We start from the raw sequence: 20,311 nt of genomic DNA on the forward strand, positions 1-20,311 counted from the left end.
CCGTGAACTGGTGAAACACTGCCCGACCCCAACTGAGAAGCCTGGAATCCACTGTCTCGATCTGCCAGTGTAGTGGGAGAAATTACCTCCTGTAGGGAGCAAGGGTAGAGAGAAGCCACCAGGCAAGCCACCTGTCTTACTTTCATAGGAAGGAGATGGTGAGCTCCAGGGAAGAGATCTTCTTGTCCCAATGCAATAGACGTGTAAGCTGAAGGGGGCAAGTGTTTAACTGTGCAAAGGGAACCGCTTCGATAGAGGCTACCATGTTGCCCAGCACGCTTATTCAGATCCAAAGTGAGCAAGGCGGTGGACGTCTGAGAAAGCGAATTCCGAGAAGAAGAGAGGAGACCTTTTCTTCGGGAAGAAAAACTCTGGCACGTGAGGTATCGAAAATAATACCTATGAAAACTAGTCGTTGGGCTGGGATCGGAGATGACTTCGCCCTGTTGATAAGCCAGACCAAGTGAAACAGCGTATCGAGAGTCATTTGAAGACTCTCGCAGCAATTCCGGTTGGGCGGAGCTTTGGACAGAAGGTCATACAGGTAGGGGATGACTAGAATTTCCCTGGGAGGAAGGAGAGCCATGATGGCCATGACCTTTGTGAAGACCCTGGGGGCAGAGGCTAGACCAAAGGGAAGCGCCATGAATTCGAAGTGTGAATCCTGAACTGCAAAACAGAGGAACCTTTGGTCTGAAGCGCAGATCGGAATTTGTGTAGGTAGGCGTCCTGGATGTCCACTGAACAGAGGAACTCCATGGGCTCCGTGGAAGCAATCACCAAGCGGAGGGACTCCATCCTGAAGTGACGGAGGCACACTCACTTATTCAGGCGTTTGAGGTCCAGAATAGAACAGACAGAACCATCCTTTTTTGGAACCACAAAAAGGTTTGAGAAGAGACCTGGGAAGCGTTCCTGAGAGGGTACGCGAATGATGACGCCTGACTGTAGGAGGGAGGTAACCAGATAGGTATCCCTCGGGGGCTGGGGCTCGAAAATGATAATGGGGGAGAGATGAAAATTCTATTTTGCAATCGGTGGAGCGACCTCTCTGACCTAGGCGTCGTCTACTACGGAGAACCACATGTCCCTGAATAAAAGATGGCCGCTCAGCCTGGGAGAGTCCCCAGGTATGAGTGACCCGTCATACGGAGGAAAATCTGTTAGATCTGGATCGGGAGGGCTTGCTTAGACAGCCGCTCGGCCGCCATAAATTTGCTGGCTTAAAGGAGGGTCTCCTCTTTTGCTGTGCAGCGGAACAGTCCCAACAGTTTGATATTCCAGAAGATGAAAATTGGTGAAAGGAACAAAAATGCAGGGTGCGTTTTTCTGGCAGGGGGACGTTTGGGTCTCTGCTGGGAAAGAGAGGTACTCTTTCCTCCAGTAGCGTCTGAGATGATTTGATCCAGTCTGTTTCCAAACAGATGTAGGCACTGGACAGGAAGACTGGTGAGGGTGTGACATCTGATGAAGGTGGCTGTGTCCACCGAAACGTGTTGTGTGTATTAATAAACCAGTCCTTTTAATATTTTTGCCCTGTTATTGGCGCTCTGGTACCGCTATTCATATGCTGTGTTGGGCAGACACTCCATAATCGAGACCAAGGTCTGGGAAACCTTGGTTAGGTCAGCGGCAGATTCAGATAGTGCTGCAGCCCACTCGGGGTGTGGGGTAGAGGGTGCACTCTCTTTCCAAGCAGTGGGGGCTCCTGGGAAGTCTGCATCATGGGTGGGCTGCAATTGGTGCAGAGGCCCGATTGCTGACCAGAGGGCAATTTTTTTTCTTGCCGAAGTAGCAGGTAAAGTGAAGAATAATAGGGGGGGTGGTCTGGAGCGAATCTCCCTAGTGTTTGACATAGTGTGTGTGCCAGGGAAGAACTACTGAGGAGTGCTGAATGTGTGTGCCCCAAAGGACAAAGCCTACCCTGTCCAGAGCGGTCAAGGAGTCGCTGGTCCAGAAGAGGATCCTGAAGCTGCCGGCAGGGAGGAGGGTGTGTTGTTGTTGGCGCTTGGCGAATAATGGCGCCGAAGCAGGAGAGAAGGGGGTAAAGTCCAGAGAAAGAACCCAGGGATTGTGCGCCAAGGACGGGACCAGCCAAGGAGGAAGCAAAGGATTGGCTGCTGGGCGGAGGGCGGGACCGCAGAGAGAGGGCGGAGAAGCCCATATGATCAAGGAAGAATATTGGGGGTGTGGCTAATGCGGAGTAGGCCTTGGGAAACCCAGGGCCTAGATTTGAGCTGCCGGCCGTCGGGAAGATCGTGCTGAGCGAGTCCACACCCTGGCCTTAGCCCTGAAACTAATCTGAGGAAAGTCAGGGAGCCTGCAGTGGGATGGGAGGACCCAGAAAAGTCCATAGGAATCTTGTACTCGATGCCCAGAAGCCTCCCATATCAGCAATGACCTGGAGGAGGGAGAGTACCTGTCGATATGTGGTCTCGACTCCTTCACAGCGTGGAAGACTGTTTTCAGGAGGCGTGGTTCGAGGGATCACAGGAATCAGTCTGTCTTTCCTCCGGCATCATCTCCCTATGATTGAAGACTGGGCTGGGGTTGGCTGACAAGGAGTGTCCTCCTCGCCACCCCGAGACACTCTTGATGTGTTAGGGTGGTAGGGTCCTGCCGTGTAGGCACGAGTGGGTACTATGTGTATCACACCACACGGTTCTCTCTGTCTCTAAGTGGGAAAGCAGAGTGAGCTGTTACACTCTGTTGCCCATAGTCACCAGCTGAGCCTGAAATAGAAAGGGAAAAGACTTATAAAATGCAACAAAGCCCTATGGTAGAAACGGGTCTGAAAATAGACCAGTGTCTGCCTCCTACTGACTCGAAGCTAAAACAGGTGAGTTGATTAGCTTCCTGCCACCACTTGTAGAGATCTGAGGTTGTGGGTTGTAAGTAATCACCTAGGCAGGTTAACGATGAAACAATATTTTATTGATCACCGCCATGGTAATAAAGCAATTCCAGGTAAATGGCCAAAATACAGTTCTCTCAGTCCTCAAGTTCCCAATCTGGGTTCAGTAGTTCCACTGGCTTTGTATAAGGCCATACTCACTGTCTCCCAACTTTTGGTTGGCCCACAGATTTCGTATCTCCAGCCAGTATAGTCTGTAGCTACAGTCCATGATCCTCTAGACAGCAGATAAAACAGTGAAAGCACAGGTATCCAGTAGTAGCAATCCTTTTAAGAAAGTTTAAATCCAAATGACATAATCCATAATGGTAACATGTTTATCAATCCACCCTTCCAAGTCCACGGTCTCCATCCTCTTCCTTCAATCCTTCCACACAACTCTGTAAAACATGTCTCCACTTTCTTCCACTGGGATCAGTCGCCTCCCAGGTCAGAAATGATCACACCCTTCCCCTTAAACATTCACGGTTCGCTAAAACAATGAAGAATATTCTAGAAGCCTTCATCTGAGACTGCATGTAAGACCCCCTGTGGTGACTGCTCCACTGTGTCCACAATCCACACACACACAATGAGACCATTGGCTGTTGGGACAATGGACTCATGAGATTAGTGGAATGATGGACATTTTACAAGTGAATCTTACATACTGACAAGTAAGCTGAACTATATAAAGCATAACAAGTAAATCACTAATAAAACACAATAATAATATTGACAAAAATGGTGGTCCGTTGCTGGAAAAGTATCATAGTCTTTAGTAAGTGGGCAGCTCCTCACATAGTGCTTCTACTAGGGGTTCAGTCTCTCTGCCCTTGTCCATATGTATGTCACTTGACAAATGGTAAGGTTTTAATATTAGAGTTAGGACTGTACCATAAGGGTTGCCGTGACGTGGCAGGATGGCTTTTACATTATTTTGATCAAAATTTATGTTAACTAAATACCTTTTATTATTTATCATTATTTTTATGCACTGTGCGATTTATCCATTTACTTCCAGGTACTTGGGTATTTTGCTTGTCTTTGGTTTTTCTGTCTAGTGGCCTTATGTGAACATGCATTTACATTTTGCATGCACATCAATTTACGTTTCAGTTCAGACTCCCAGGTTTTTTGATATGCAAATGATATAAAAATGGAAACAGAATTTTTAAAATATCTGTATTAATTCAATATCGAGTGTGAGTGCCATGTACAGATATACACGCTCTTACACGTCTTAGTAATCATTAATAACCTCATTGATTAACATGCCAAGGCGTGTAAGTGCAGGTGTTTCTGTGCGTGGTGCTCGTACACGATGTTGAATAAATCGAGATGCATTGAAAATTTTGTTTCCTTTTTTCATCATTTGTATATTTATAACATCTCTCCAGCCTGTGATTTCCAAAATTCCATGACCTTTCCTTTTTGGTGTTACAATTTCAATGTTTAAGAGTGTAAATAAACTCGACTGTTGACCTTAAAGGGGTTGTCCGGTCTAAATTGAGATGTCTGAAGTCACTGTGTGTGACTGCAGACTTATGAATCATCCCAGCACACACATTGTACACTGCGAGGATTCGCTGGTTTTTGAGCCAGGAACGGCGGTATAAGTTATACATATTCTCATACTCCCAGGCAGAACCTGACTAGTGGGCGTGGCCTCACTCAATACAAGTGTATGGGGCGAAGCCACTCCCACTAGGCGGGTTCTGCCCGGGAGTATGGATAACGCATACATCACCGCCGTTCCTGGCACAGATTCCGGTGAATCCTTGCAGTGTACAGTGCGTGTTCTGGGGGAATTCAAAGGTATGTAGTCACACAGAGTGACTGCAGACTTCTCAATTTAGACTGGACAACCCCTTTTAAAGGCATTCACTTCTTCAGGATTTTAAACCCCTGCTTATTACCCTGATTAATGCTATGATAACCACTTAAAATAAGCCACATTACTCCATAGGTATCAACATTTGAATAGCAAAAATCAGGACATTTAAGCCCTGCCCCTACAGACATTTCCCACTTCCCATAATGGACATATTGGGGCAAGGTTCTCATCTCTTTAGGGGCTTCAACTACATGATTATCCAAGGAAACATCAGGACTCTTGGCAATTATGTTATACATTATTTCTTGATGTCATGGGTCATGGGTCGTAGGTTTGTCAGGTGCAGTCGTTGGCTAATAGTGATTAAAGGGTTGTCCACTACTCTGACAACCCCTTCTGAATACTCATGTTTCCCCCTTGTAAAATAATAACACACTCACCTCCAGTGCCTTTCCAGTGGTGTCGGCACTTACTCTCCCGGGGATCGCGTTACATTATGTCACGCAGTCCCTATGGCCAATCAGCAATGGCTTCACTCTCTCCGCCTTCTGACGAATCACCTTAATCCGGAGGAAAAGAGTGAGCTGCAGGTCATATATGTATTGTGACAAATAACAATTTTTTTTTCCCCAAATCTTTTTTTAAAGGACTTTTGTCTTTTCAGGTGGCAGCTTCTTTCCTCAAGGTGTTCCATGGAGCTATATTGTCTTCCTAACAAGTAAGTCATAATCTAGACCCGGTAAGTTCAGATCTTGATGTAGAATGACAAATACGAGTAAAGAAATGCAGTCCTCATTTAGTCTAGATCAGTGATCAGGCTCAAACACACAGAGGGCCAAAATGAAAAACTTGGACAAAGTCTAGGACCAACCAGTATACAGTATAATGGGCCCCACAAAGTCCTCCATACAGTATAATGAGCCCCACAAAGTCCTCCATACAGTATAATGAGCCCCACATAGTCCTCTATACAGTATAATGGACCCCACAAAGTCCTCCATACAGTATAATGAGCCCCACATAGTCCTCCATACAGAATAATGGCTGCACATAAGGGTGGTGGTTCTGTTGTCGTGGGCCAAATAAAACCAACGTGTGGGCCAGATTTGGCCCACGGGCCAGAGTTTGACATGTATGGTCTAGATGATGTTATCATTCTATTTATCCCAGTAAATGGCATGTAAGGTAACCCCAAATCAATAACTCTGCCCCTCCTTCATTTCATATCAGACCATTAGATTAATGAGGATAAGTTTGGAGCAAAGACAAATTGTTGTGCATTAGCTTTGAAGCACTTTTAGGCCGTACCCTTCCTAATAGAGCCAAGGAGGGATTGGTACTTTTTAATCCTGTCATGTTTTGTGAACTATCTAGCAACAGATTCAGACCTCCGCAGGGCAGTGATGTATTACAGCAATGTCCTCTGGCTAAAAACTTGCAAAAGTGGCTTTGGGTACCGTATGGTTGCCTTGGCAACAGGATCACCCTGTCTGATGCAGTATCTCCTGCAGTTGATTAGAAATGTATTTTTTTCACTTTCAATTTAATATGTAATTAGAAAACTACCTATTGTTCAAATAATTTTATATTAAATGTATTCATATTTTTTTGCGTTTTTTTTTTTTCCTTATCACTGTCTCAATTAAAAATAAATGAAATAATGTAATTTGCACACTGGCCACAATGCCTAATATTAAACGCATACTTCCTAATCTGTGCAGAGATTTTTTCAGCAGTTTCATTATCATCACAGACAGGATAACCTCTCTATACACAGTGGATAACACCGGATTCACTATTAAAAAAAATAGGTCATGGTCACAGCTCACCTTTTCTCCCTCCCTTCACAGTGCTTGTGTAGCATTCAATTCCATATATTTGGGCTTTATGTTCATACACCTGGGTATTTCCCCAGAGCAATGTGAACAAGACCTAGATATAACCAGCATAAATTCAGTTTCACTTTGTTCCTACAAGGGTTTTTTGACATTCCTATTTTTACTTTCTAGTTTATGGGGCCGAAGTTCTTTTGAAGGTGACTGGCTTGGGTCCATTGGAATACTTCACATCAGGATGGAATCTGTGAGTGGCTTTTGTTGGATAGCTAATAATGGGAGGCTGTCTGGATGGGCTGGCTGTCTGGATGGTTGGGAGGGCTGGCTGGCTAGGAGGGAGGGCTGGCTGGCTAGGAGGGAGGGTGGGCTGGCAGGATGCGATTGCTGGCTCGCTGGGAGGACTGGATGGATGAGAGGGTGGGCTGGCTGGTACGACTAGATGGATGGGTGGGCTTGCTGGCAGGATGCATGGATGGGAGGGCTGATTGGAAGGATGCATGGATGGGAGGGCTGACTGGCAGGATGCATGGTTGGGAGGGCTGATTGGCAGGATGCATGGATAAGAGGGCTGACTGGCAGGATGCATGGATGGCAGGGATGACTGGCAGGATGCATGGATGGGAGGGCTGATTGGCAGGATGCATCGATGGGAGGTATGGCTGTGTGTCTGTGGTGTCAATTTTCCAATCAGTGGAAATCTGGAAATGTATTTAACATGCGTAAACTCTTCTCATAGCGCAATTCTGTTACATTATGGTTAAGTGCGAAGATGTCAATTACCTGCATAATGGCGATGTAGATATAAATAGTGTTTAAAGTAGTCAATTTCTTGAAAAATGTGCGTAAATTGGTATCTGTACGGCCCTTGCATTGCTAGCTATATGTGATTTGTAGTGCTGCAACGATCGTTGTAGGGCCGTTGACCTCACTATTAGATTTACTACTTTTGCGCCTTCATTCTTTTTGCTTGTGTCTTAGGTTTGATTTCTCTGTGACAATGCTGGCTCTACTGGGTCTTTTGGCCTTGGCCTTTGACATGAAGCCTTTCTACTTCATTGTAGTACTGAGACCTCTTCAGCTGCTCAGGTAATTTCATAGAAGAAATCGAACAGCTTGTATGGAAAGTAGTAACATACCCCCGAAATATTGTCTGTAGGGATTTAGTGGTGTCTAACATACTTTATTGAATAGACATTCTGATATTTACCAGGCTTTTTAAATTGAAGAAGCGTTACAGGACGGTTCTAGACACCATGCTTGAGTTACTGCCAAGGATGGCCAGGTAATCAAATATCCTCCATGTCCATGCCCTTATCCTCTGTCCTATAAAATACTGAATGTTTTTCTTCTCTCTCCACAGCCTGGGACTTACACTGCTTATTTTCTACTATTCCTTTTCCATTGTGGGTATGGAATTTTTCTCTGGCGTGCTATTCCCCAATTGCTGCAAGTAAGTACCGTAGAGCGACTGCTGTAAGGCGAGGCTCCTCGGACTGTGTTTAGTTTGGCCTCCCTGTTGGAACATGCTGATCAGTGAACCTTATCAGCGGTTTATATGGATGAATGTATCTTTTATGTCTCTCCTGAAAACAAAAAAAAAAAAAGTTGGCCATGATAGTTTCTGCCATAACTCTGTGTAGTAGGAGCGATCAGCAAATGTTCACTCCTATCAGACCAGCTATTGACTTGTTCAACAGATGGGTGGCACCTCACGATTGAGAAGGGATGGACCAGTTTGTATATTGTGAGTTGGAGAATTCAATTTGTAACAATGACACCATTTGTAGCGATTACAATATAATTCTTCTAGCTAAATATAGGAATTTTGAATTGGAAAGAAAAATGGCTGTACACCAATATTTCTGCAGTCAGATGGTTACTGAATGGAAAATGGTACGTAGACCCAGCATGGGTCAGCTACTGTGCTCTTTGGAGGATATATCAGCTCATGCTGTCTTATATATACTATATTATGCTGTATTTAACCCATCTGATGCAGCCATTTTTTACGGCATCTTTTTCGTTTTTTCTTCATCGTCTTCCAAGAATCATAATTTTATTTTTCTGTATGCCAACAACCTCTTCACTGAGGAAGAGAGCAGGGTATTTAGTTCTACCAGTTGGAAGTAGCAATTATAAAAGTCAATAGCAACCTTTTGACTTATTCCCGACATAGAACATGATAGTACCTCATACATTGAGTGTGTGGTGTATGGCTGTATAATGCAGCCGGCACCTACTTCTAACAGCAACAATGTAGGTCCAACTTCTGCATTCTAACCATCCAGACCCCACTCTGTCTCTGTCAGCGGTATTCGAGTGGATACGAATGGCCTGCACGCCTGTTCGGTCTCCCATTGCCTTCTGAAAGCCCCCATCACTGGCATCCTTGTACTCCCAAGACGCCCAGCACATATCTCTGGAATTGTACTAACATGGAGAATAGAGTTTCCAGGTCATTTTTATCAAACCATGAACACTGCAAAAACGAAATTCAACATTGCATGTTTTTCACCATTTAACGCCAATTGGATTTTTTCCCCATTATTTAGTATATTCAGTATATTTTATGGTAGTAAAATGGTGCTGTTGAAAATTACAATTTGTCCAACAAAACAAGGCTTCCTACTGCTATGTCGACGGAAGAATAAAAAAGATATGGCTTTTAGAAGAAGACATGGAAGAAACAAAAGCAAAAAAAGAAAAATTGGCCATGGTGAGAAAGGATTATAAAGCCTTGACTCATGATTTAGAATATGAAGCCAACCTGGAGTCTCCATTGAATATGCTCATTTTGGGGTTCTTTCAGTCTTCCCTCTTTAGTGCAAAACAGGAAACTGGTTGGCTGGGTGGGAGACCTTCAACAGGTGGTATAATGGGGTAAAGTTTCTCCTCAAAGAGGACCTTTCAGTAAATTTTTATGTTGAACTGGACACACAATGTAATAGAGGCTGCAGAGTTGAATAAAACCTTTTTTTTAAAATTTCACATCTCTGTTGTGGAGCTATTAGCAATCAAAGAAAGTGCACCTAATAAGTTCATTTTCGTTAAGTTCTAGTGGGTGTTATCCAAGAGTTTTCACTGTGGGCATGTCCTTCATCCCCTGTATGAGGTTGATCAATTATAAGCAGGCAGCAACAGTAAGGATAAAGAAGAACACACCCCACAAAAGCTTAGAGCAGGTTTCTCACTGTGAGACATATAATGACAGACAGCCCTGATCTCACTGCACAGCATTTACAAGTTGCTATGAACACAGCAGACCTGTGTGTCATTACTGACACCTTTTGAGCTTTTCATCTCCTGGCAGTCCATGTGGGGTAAGGAGTAATACTTCAGAGCTGGCCGTACTATTAGAAGAGAGTAGACAGAAGGGTTTGTAGTGTGACACAGCTTAACTCAGCTGTACAGCCCCTCCGATAACTTGGAATGCCAGGAGATGAAAGCTCAAAGGTGTCATTAATGACGCACAGGTCTGCTGTGTTCACAGCAACTTGTAATTGCTGTTCAGTGAGATCAGGGCCGTCCGTCATTATATGTCTCACAGTGAGAAACCTGCTCTAATCTTTAGTGGGGTGTGAGCGCTCTCCTTATTGTTGCTGCCTGCTTATGATTGGTCAACCTCATACATAGATTTTACTGGGGGCGTGTACTTCTTCCTATCTCATAAAACCCACTTGGACTTAATTTTTGTTAACTTATTAGGTGCCAAATACTTTGATTTGCTAATATCTCAGCAACAGAGGGGTAATTAAAAAAAACTGAAAAATTGTTTTATTCTGCTCTGCAGCCACTCTTACTTTGCATGTCCAGGGCAACATGAAAAACTTATTGAAAGGTCTTCTTTAAGGTTGTCACCAAGCTCACGTAAGGAGACTTACAGGCCACAAAGTCCTGGTTTTATAAAGTCTGTTTTCCAGAGGCTTGGCGTCCCGGGGATGCCAAGCAAATCCCTCCTATCTGCTTACTATTCCCCTAAATCGCCGCCTCTGTGCTAAATTACCATATCCCCCCCCTCTCCTGCACGTCATAGGGCCGTGTGACGTGCCCTGCTCTGCCTCCCCTCCCCCGCATGTGCAAAGCGCCGCTCCCATGGAGCGCGCTTTGTTTCCCTCCGGCCCCTTTAGGCTGCGTACTGCTCTGCTGCCTTGCATTGCGCAAGCGACGGTGAGTCACTGAGACTTCCGCTCCGCTGGCAGTGCGCAGCCAAATGGGGCCGGAGGGAAACAAAGCACGATCCATGGGAGCGGCGCTTTGCGCATGCGCGGGAGGGGAGGCAGGGCAGGGCACGTCACAGGGCCCTGTGACGTGCAGGGGAGGGGGGTAATATGGTACTTTAGCACAGAGGCGACGATTTAGGGGAATAGCAAGCAGATAGGAGGGGTTTGCTTGGCCTCTGGAAAACAGACTTTATAAAACCAGATTTCTCTGCAATCAGACCTCTGCTATGGGCCATACAGGTAAGTATAGATTTACTTTTCTATACCCTGTATGGCCTTAGTAAAGGTCTGATATCGCCCAGGGGGATGACATATTCATAGGGCTTGTTTTTTTGTAGGGCAAATTTGAAGTTTTTTAATGCTACCTTTTAATATGCCTTAAAAATATATTTAAATGTTGTTAAAATTAATTTGGTGAGGTGCAATGAAAAAAAATCAAGCCAGCAGTTCTTAAATAATTTTGGAATTACATGTTGATGTTTATTTTTACACTTTCCTTATTTGGTAAAAAGGACATTCATAAAAAAAAATAACCTTTTTGAAAACCAACCAATTTGGGGCAGTACTAATGTTGCAGATCCTCAGGACCATCATTAATTAGGCCCTGGTTAGTATAACAACCCTGTCGCAGTGTGATTGCAGGGATCATGGATGTGTGGGGGCAGTACGTTTCCGTCCAGTGTCTAACTGCTTAGGTGCCTTGGTTACTATTGATCATGGCATCTAAGCACTTAAATGGCTAAGATTGGAGTTATATCTGCCAAGTGACCTTGTTGCCTTCTGTAGATAACAACATATCAGTATGGAGGGTTTATGACTGCTTTTATTTGTCAGTTATGTGAAAATGTATACATGCCCCACAAGGGTTATGATCAACAAAGTCTTAAGCTGGCAGGTAATATTTTCTACATGGTCAATAAGGTATCCCTATATAATCTTTTTTTAGTACAAGTACTGTTGCAGAGTCTTATCGTCTGCTGAACCACACCGTGGGCAACCAAACACAGATAGAAGAAGGTTACTACTACCTGAACAACTTTGACAATATCCTCATCAGCTTTGGTAAGAGGAATTAAAACAAATTTTTATGTATATGCCTATTAAAGTATACTTACAGTGGGGAAAAAAAGTATTTGATGCACTGCCGATTTTGTTAGTTTTCCCACCTACAAAGAATGGAGAGGTCTGTAATTTTTATCGTAAGTACACTTCACCTGTGAGAGACAGAATCTAAAAAAAAATCTAGAAAATCACATTGTATGATTTTTACATAATTAATTGCATTTTATTGTATGAAATAAAGGAAATTAGTATTTGATACAATAGAAAAACAGAAATTAATATTTGGTACAGAAACTTTTGTTTATAATTACAGAAGTCAGACGTTTCCTGTAAGTTTGGCCCACTCCTCCATACAGATTTTCTCCAGATCTTTCAGGTTTCGGGGCTATCGCTGGGCAACATTGAGTTTCAGCTCCCTCCAAAGACTTTCTATTGGGTTCAGGTGTGGGGACTGGCTAGGCCACTCCAGGACCTTGAAATGCTTCTTACGGAGCCACTCCTTATTTGCCCTGGCTGTGTGTTTCGGGTCATTGTCAGGCTGAAAGACCCAGCCACAACCCATCTTCAATGCTCTTACTGAGGGAAGGAGGTCGTTGCCTAAAATCTCGCAATACATGACCCCATCCATCCTCCCTTCAATACGGTGCAGTCGTCTTGTCCCCTTTGCAGAAAAGCACCCCCAAAGTATGATGTTTCCCCATGCTTCACAGTTGGGATGGTGACTTGGGGTTGTACTCCTCCTTCTTCTTACTCCAAACACGGTGAGTGGAGTTGATACCAGAAAGTTCTATTTTGGTCTCATCTGACCACATGACCTTCTCCAATGCTTCCTCTGGATCATCCAGATGGTCATTGACGAACCTCAAGCGGGCCTGGACATGTGCTGGCATGGGCAGGGGGACCTTGCGTTCCCTGCAGGATTTTAATCCATGATGGTGTAGTGTGTTACTAACAGTAATGTTTGAGACTGTGGTTCCAGCTCTCTTCAGGTTATTGACCAGGTCCTCCCGTGTAGTTCTGGGCTGACTTATGACCTTTCTCAGAATCCTCCTTACCCCACGAGGCAAGATCTTGCATGGAGCCCCAGACCGAGAAAGATTGACAGTCATCTTGTGTTTCTTCCATTTTCTAATAATTGTTCCAACAGTTGTTGCCTTCTTACCAAGCTGCTTGCCTATTGTCCTGTAGCCCATTACAGCCTTGTGCAGGTCAACAATTTTGTCCCTGGGGTCCTTAGACAGCTCTTTGATCTTGGCCATGGTGGAGAGGTTGAAGTGTGATTAATTGTGTGTGGGCAGGTGTCTTTTATACAGGTAACAAGTTCAAACAGAGTGCAGAGTAGGAGGGCTTCTTAACGAAAAACTAGCAGGTCTGAAGGACCCAGAATTCTTGCTGGTTGGTAGGTGATCAAATACTTATTCCATGCAATAAAATGCAATTTAATTCTGTAAAAATCATACAATGTGATTTTCTGGTTTTTATTTTTAGATTCGCTCTCTCACAGTTGAAGTGTACCTACGAGAAAAATTACAGACCTCCCCATTCTTTGTAGGTGGGAAAACTTGCAATATTGGCAGTGTATCAAATACTTATTTTCCCCTCTGTATAATAATGTAATAATAATAATCTTATTTCTACATAACCAACAAATTCCGCAACACTTTACAATTATGCGGGGACATGTACAAACAATAAACATATAACAAAGTAGCACAGTTCAACAGTTACAGGAGGAGTGAGGACCCTGCTCGCAAGCTTATTCAAATAAGCTGCATGATCCAATCATCAGCAGTATCTGTCTAGGTACAGTTACCAAATGCTATTGGGTGCAAGGAGGAAGTGAACACAGATGAATAGTAGGGACCAGATTCTGATTAAAATTTAGAAAGTGGGAACAGGGCAGAGTTAGATTAGTGAATTGAGGTGATAGGCCTGTCTAAAGAGATGTGTTTTTAAAGCTCATTTAAAAATGTGGGGGCTAGGTATTAGTCTTATCAGCTGAGGTAGTGCATTCCAGAAAACTGGTGCAGCACAAGAGAAGTCTTGGAGACAGTCCAGCTTCCTTTAGGGATTGCAAGTGCAGAGACCCCCTGTTATCGCTAGGGAAAGGTGCCAGCACCTGCACAAATGTATTTTGTTAGAGTTTCAATACAATTTTCTAGTTAGTGGAAACCAGGTGTGTGTCCTCAATATTTTTGGGCTGCTCAGTCCTTCATTTAATACTGTTTTCTTTATTTGCAGTAACTTTATTTGAGTTGACCGTAGTGAATAATTGGTACATCATCATGGTAAGTGTTTCATCCAGAATTAGTTTTCTTTAAATTCTCAAACAATGCAAAGTAATGAACGTGTTGTCTTTTCTTCTTTAATCTAGCTGACACATCTGGTTTCAATTGGGATAAAGTTTAATACATGTATTTTTTATAGGAAGGAGTCACGTCTCAAACATCGCACTGGGCACGGCTTTATTTCATGGTGTTTTACATAGTCACCATGGTGAGTAAAACATTTCCGATTATTCATACTTTTGTCATCCGTTCTTTTTATTATTAAAACAGTTGTCCACCTTTGAGGACAATTTTTTTTCTTGCTTATATGTATGGGTTGTTTTTTTGGCTAAAAATCATTTTTGTAATTGGGTTTCATTAAAAATTTTGCTCCATTTGTCTTCTATAGCCTCTGTATTGCACTGTCTATTGTTGAATGGGTTGCTGATTGCAAAGTGAGTTAACTGAAAATCCGTCATTGAGCTCGTACTGCCTGTCCAAGAGTTTCTAACTCTTTTATCTGTCTTTTTCTGAGCTCCCCCCCGCTGATTTATGATCACAACCCACATCAAAGTTAAATATGCCAGGAAATAAAGAGCCTGTAAAAGTCCAACAGAGCAAAATTTTTAATGAACCTAAAGTGCAAAAATGATTTTCAGCCCAAAATATAAACATTTAAGTAATAATAAAAAAGAATGTCCCCAGAGGAGGACAACCCCTTTAACACCTCCATCCTTCATACGTTCCTAGGTTGTCATAACCATTATTGTCGCCTGCATTTTGGATGCTTTTGTTTTCCGAATGAATTACTGCAGGAAGAACAAAGATGTGGAAGGTAAGTGAAAGTTAGCGAAACAAGTACTACGTTGTCAGTTTTTTAGTTATTTTGGTAACGTAGGTAAATTACCGTTACATTTGTCAGTGTAGACCTACATCTTGACAACCTTTGTTCATCACAAGTCATTGTTCTTCATTATGATTGTTCTAGGAAAACTTCACTACTGTTTAGCCTATAAATTATGAAAGGAGATTGAAAACTTTGACAGTTTTGAATGAAGAAACATGACTGAACTATGTGATATTCATGAACTTCACAATGTCTTCTTATTGGGACTTTACACTTGTTCATTAATATAGATGAAAAAGGGATCACATTGGAGATGGAGGTGGGCAGAGAAGAGCTGACAACAATTCTCAGACATGCGCAAAACGGCGAGGAGAAAAACCAAGTCCGAAAACTGCTCTCTCACTTACAGTCTAACCAGGTTGGGCATATGGCTTCATTCTTTAGTCTTCTATTTTACAATATACAACAATGAGGATGATATAAAGGGTTATCCATTATGAAAATCCCAATATACCCTAAAGAGGAAGTGATAGGGGTCTTCCACCTTCTATTATACTGCGCATAGATGTCTCTTGCTCTGATGGACCCAGTGCTTCAATATATTTCATGGCCGCTGGTTCATTTGAATGGCTGGCATGTAACATAACATTTCCCCTGTATAACTGGCTGTAGACGGTCCGTGGAATCAGGTTATCTTGATGACATAACCCATATACAATTGAATGCACAAGGTATGTTTTTACAGTTGTGCTCAAATTTACATACCCCACAGAGACTTTGTAAGATGTGTACTAGGAACCATGAGCTATTCGGCAAAACGCATGTATGTATAATGTGTTTAGGATTGAAACGTTATTAAGCCTACAATATCACAGAGCTTCTCTTTACTGCGCATGCTAAAACATCCTCCTAACTTTGCCTTCGAGAAGCCTATAATTCAGTAGAAGTATCTTGTGGGGTTTTTTTTGCATCCAGAGAAGTTTTCTTAGCAGTAGTACCTGAATTTTTGGTATTGACAGAATTCATCATTCTTGATCAATTTGAACTGAAAGAAAAAGGTGAGGGGTGTGACTGGGATCCTTCTAGAAGTTATACGAACTGTCCGTCACCACATACTTCAAGTTGCAACCCATACTAGGTATGCATTAGGACAGGTTGCCTGAAGAAGTGCTGCTCGAGCCAGATTTCTCTGAGCGATGTTAGAGTAGAGCAAGTTACGGTCAGGCTGAGGGGCTGCTTTGTGAACCACCATAACTGATCTGCTCACTCAGCCTGATAGGTGGACACGGAGCAGGAGTGAAGCAGGAGAGAAAAAGCTCTTTTCAGCTGACTGAGCCAGGCTTTTTCTTCCCCACCTTCTTCATTTTTTCTCTTTGTTGTTACAGCAGGCCTGGCACAGTGACTGAGTAGAATGGGCTTTCTGCTGACCACAGAGGAGAAGAACAAAAAGCCCATTCTGCACAGCAAGCTAAGGAGAGATTTTTTTATTTTTCTCCTGCTTTGGCCCTGCTCAGTGTCCAGTTATAAACCTGTTGGGCTGAGTGAGCAGGTCAGTTATGTTCATCCACTATGATGGCCCTCAGCCTGACAGGAACTTGATTTTACATCGCTCAGAGACATCTGTCACCACCAGTGTTTCTTTTGGCAGTCTGTCCGAATGCACAGCTAGGATAGGTTGCAGCTTGAAATTTGTAATGGCAGCCATTTTCAGCAAATTCTTTTGCTTTCTCCATGCTTCAGTAAACAAAAAAGTCAGTGCAGCCGGAATGAAATGCCCAAGGGTTCCACAAGATGTGAGAACCTCATTGACTATTTAGGCTTTGTTTGCACCTAGACTTTTTGCAGTAAGCAATTGTGAAGATATTTCCAAATGATTTTCATATTACTCTATAGAGAAAATAAGGATCTACTACTTTTTAAAAATCCTCTAAAATTCCTGAGGAGTAGAATGATTAAGAAAAATAAATCACTGGTGACTCACTTGACTGCAGGAAATTTGGAGATATTTTTGCACTACTCAACACATTTCTATGGACAAGTATATCAAAGCATTTTTTGTAGTGACAGATGAAGAATGTGTGCAGCCTTAAAGTGAACCTGTCAGGTTTCCCACAGTTCCCAAACTACCACCATTACTTTTCAGAGCCCCATTCCTGCATTTTAATGAATTCATTGTTGTTCCAAAACTTGCTTACTATGTGCATCAAGCACACTTATGTTGAAGCTAGTGTACATAGTGTTCCCCTCGACTAGTCCGGACTCTGCCGTAATCACGCCATCTCAGCCTTACTGACATCTTATTCACTGTCCCCATCATGGCTTCAGTGCCGGACTATGTGTTCTACTGCACTGAAGGAAGGAATAAGAGACAGTGAAGATGTGAGACATGCTGAAGTGGCGGGATTACAGCACCCGAGGTGGACTAGTCCGGGAAAATATTCACCCATCGAACTTGTCCTGACTAACTTGCATATCACTAATGACAATATACATGTCTTTTTGCCGCACATAGCGAGCGAGTTTTGCAACTGCAACTACTAAATTACAATGCAGGAATACGGCTCTGAAGGATAATGGTGCTTGTTTTGGGGCACTTTACTTTACTTTAATGTGCCCGTAAATATGAGCTAGTTGTTAGCTAACACCCGACTCCCTCATACACATGACTGCTCTGATGTCATCCGTCAGGGAGAGTCAGGAGACCCCATAAACACCAGATGGTTGTCCAGTCCCATCAAAATGAGTGTGTTGTGTTCGGCCCCGGTAATGTAATGTTGGCCTCTAGCTATATACCCATCACAAGCAGGGCTGTGGAGTCGGAGTCGTGGAGGTGGAGTCGGTATAAAATGGACCGACTCCGACTCCTAAAATATATAATAAATTGGGTACAGTAGTTCAATGCAGTTTGTGGGGAATATTTTTTCATAAGAATTTGGGAAAGTTCTGAAATGTCCTATAAATGTCTGTCCTATTCCTGATCTAAGGGTCTAGACTTTTAGCTGAGATGAATCTGTGCTACGGTAAATTTATCACTTAAGCATGAGCCATGTATGAGGGAGTCGGAGTCATGGAAATTGAGGAGTTGGAGGTTTGGCTTAATGACTCCACAGCCCTGATCACAAGGCACAGGTATGGATACTTACTCTTCACAGCCATCCAAACCTTGAGTGTGCACTAGAATGTATATTAGCCCAAATATTTGGTTGCTATTAAACATAGTGGTCACAAAGCAGTAGTGCGCTGCATGGCGAAAAATCGCGCTGGAAAACTATGTGAATTGCTAGTTTTATTTGTCCGTTTTGGGGTGCACTGCTCATTCATTCATACGTTAAAAGCTTGTGCTTCACCTGCTCAAGCCAAGCATCTGCGCGATTCTTGACAGCATGGCACACTACTGCCCCCGCAACCATGTGTAAAGGCATCCTTCAGGGTTATATAATTAACAAATTCTGTTTTGCTGAATTGCTTGTACAGTATTTTCCAGAAATGGTAGAATTTCTGCTTGGGGTATGTAAACTTCTGAGCGTAATGGGATAGATACCAGCCATCTGTGATGGAGGCCTATGTGCACGTATGCTACTGGCACCTAACCTTTTGGGTTGTTTACTGATGATGTCCATAGAAGTTCATCCCATAGTGACTCCTGGCCAAGGTCTTAAAATCTGTGATATTTTTCGTGTCCTTGTATTCAGCAGCAGTCAGGCTATGCCTCCCGGACACGTTCCATTATACTTGTGAATTATCTGCCGCTCTTTCTTCCTCTTTATGGTGCATCCAGTCCTCTCACCAACCTTCTCTCCCAATCTCTTGGGGTTTAGGCTTCTACTGTGCAGTTTGTGGGCAGAAGATCCCAAACAAAGAGTGACCTTAGCATGAAGATGTATGAGGAAGAAATCCAGGTGAGACAGGAATCACCTCTGACTGCTTCATTTTAACTCTGCTTTGTATACTGGCACGTTGTAATGGTTGGCATGCTAAGTTCTAATTACACATGATTATATACACGATAAAGAAGAATTATATCACCCAGTGGCTCCACCTATAGATGTAAGCCGCAGTGATATTATTTGTATCAGATTGGTTATCAACTTGCTGACAGTTTCCATTTTAACCCATTTTCTAAAGATTACATTCATATTTTGTGATTATGAAGCCAGGATTGAATACACCTTTTCAGATTTGTATCTACTGAATACTTGCACAAAGTGTTTACACATTCTATAGTTTACTTGCAATTACACTCCATTTGTTTTATTGCTTTTTTTTTTTTAAATAAAACACCTGTTCTTCCTTTTCTGTATTTCTGATACTATAGGAATGGTACAAGGAGCACAGACAGGAACAAGGGAAGAAGATGGTAGAGCTCCGGCCTACCCAGGGGGTCCTGCGTCCTCGATCCAGTACTGTTAACTAAACGCGGCCACCACTTACGTCTTCTAAGACTATGCAATTGTGTCAGTATTAATATTTAAAACTTTGCTCTTCGAGCTAGTAACCAGGATCAGTCCGTACCTACGATGGAAGCCTTCTCCAAACTCACATGAAGTACTGTTAACATGTCCAAGACCTATATTACTGGGACATATTAACACTTTATTTTATATAAGACGTTTTTAATTAGGTTTACGCTTAATTTCTTGCATTTTATACTGTGAAGCTCAAATTGCCACCCTATTGGTGAATTGGACACTTTGTACAAATGTTCTCCAGCCATTATGAAGGGCATTACCCCATTACAGACAATCAGACCTCATTTTTAGTGTTCCTGTGCTGGCCACCTCTCCAACCCTCCTCATTCATTAGTTCTCTCTCCAGCAATGAAGAAGATGCTCAGCTATATACAGATACCTATATTTATAACATATTAATAAATCTCTTTTTTTTAATAAAGTTTAGTGCGGTTTGTTACTATAGGACATTGTATTTGCACTCATACTTAGGGTAGGTTCACACGAGAGTAAAACAAAAATTACAATATATCGGATGCTATACTGTGACTTTTTAAGGAATCCAATTTTTTGCACACCTTTAGACTTGAATGGGTGAGTCTCATTAAATACACTGAAGAAACTAACACATGCTGGAATTTTTTTATATTTTTTTCACGCACAAATTCAGTCTGTGAAACAAATCACTCATCTGCACTACCCCACTGAATAACATTGGTCAGAATGCTGCCGTTCTTTAAAGACCACACTCAAACAAACTCAACTTTTTTCTTCCAGTTTCAAACCCGCAGACTCCTATGTAATTAATGTGGATGATATCTTTAGACAAGACAAACAATGAGCACAACTGCGCAACTATAGAAATAACCTGTAATTATTCCGGTGTGGATCGTATATGAGCT

At 42.7% G+C, this 20,311-nt stretch overlaps 1 protein-coding gene across 5 annotated transcripts in view; it reads left to right on the forward strand.

Moving 5' to 3' along the window:
• The window catches only part of TPCN1 (two pore segment channel 1), a 134,353-nt gene extending 114,502 nt beyond the window's left edge, over positions 1 to 19,851 (forward strand). For all 5 annotated transcript variants that reach the window (XM_073672010.1, XM_073672019.1, XM_073672001.1 and 2 more), the window contains 12 exons: positions 5,395 to 5,448; positions 6,740 to 6,812; positions 7,544 to 7,651; positions 7,776 to 7,847; positions 7,926 to 8,015; positions 11,732 to 11,847; positions 14,089 to 14,135; positions 14,275 to 14,343; positions 14,865 to 14,949; positions 15,252 to 15,379; positions 18,780 to 18,860; positions 19,277 to 19,851. In XM_073672010.1, the coding sequence (XP_073528111.1) occupies positions 5,395 to 5,448; positions 6,740 to 6,812; positions 7,544 to 7,651; positions 7,776 to 7,847; positions 7,926 to 8,015; positions 11,732 to 11,847; positions 14,089 to 14,135; positions 14,275 to 14,343; positions 14,865 to 14,949; positions 15,252 to 15,379; positions 18,780 to 18,860; positions 19,277 to 19,375 (1,022 nt within the window). In that variant the 3' untranslated portion in view covers positions 19,376 to 19,851. The remainder of the gene's footprint in view (positions 1 to 5,394; positions 5,449 to 6,739; positions 6,813 to 7,543; positions 7,652 to 7,775; positions 7,848 to 7,925; positions 8,016 to 11,731; positions 11,848 to 14,088; positions 14,136 to 14,274; positions 14,344 to 14,864; positions 14,950 to 15,251; positions 15,380 to 18,779; positions 18,861 to 19,276) is intronic.
• Positions 19,852 to 20,311: the final 460 nt, after the last annotated feature.

This window comes from Phyllobates terribilis, unplaced genomic scaffold, assembly GCF_046119375.1.
Source record: "Phyllobates terribilis strain yellow unplaced genomic scaffold, ASM4611937v1 Scaffold_1__5_contigs__length_1240528914, whole genome shotgun sequence".
Lineage (NCBI taxonomy): Eukaryota > Metazoa > Chordata > Amphibia > Anura > Dendrobatidae > Phyllobates > Phyllobates terribilis.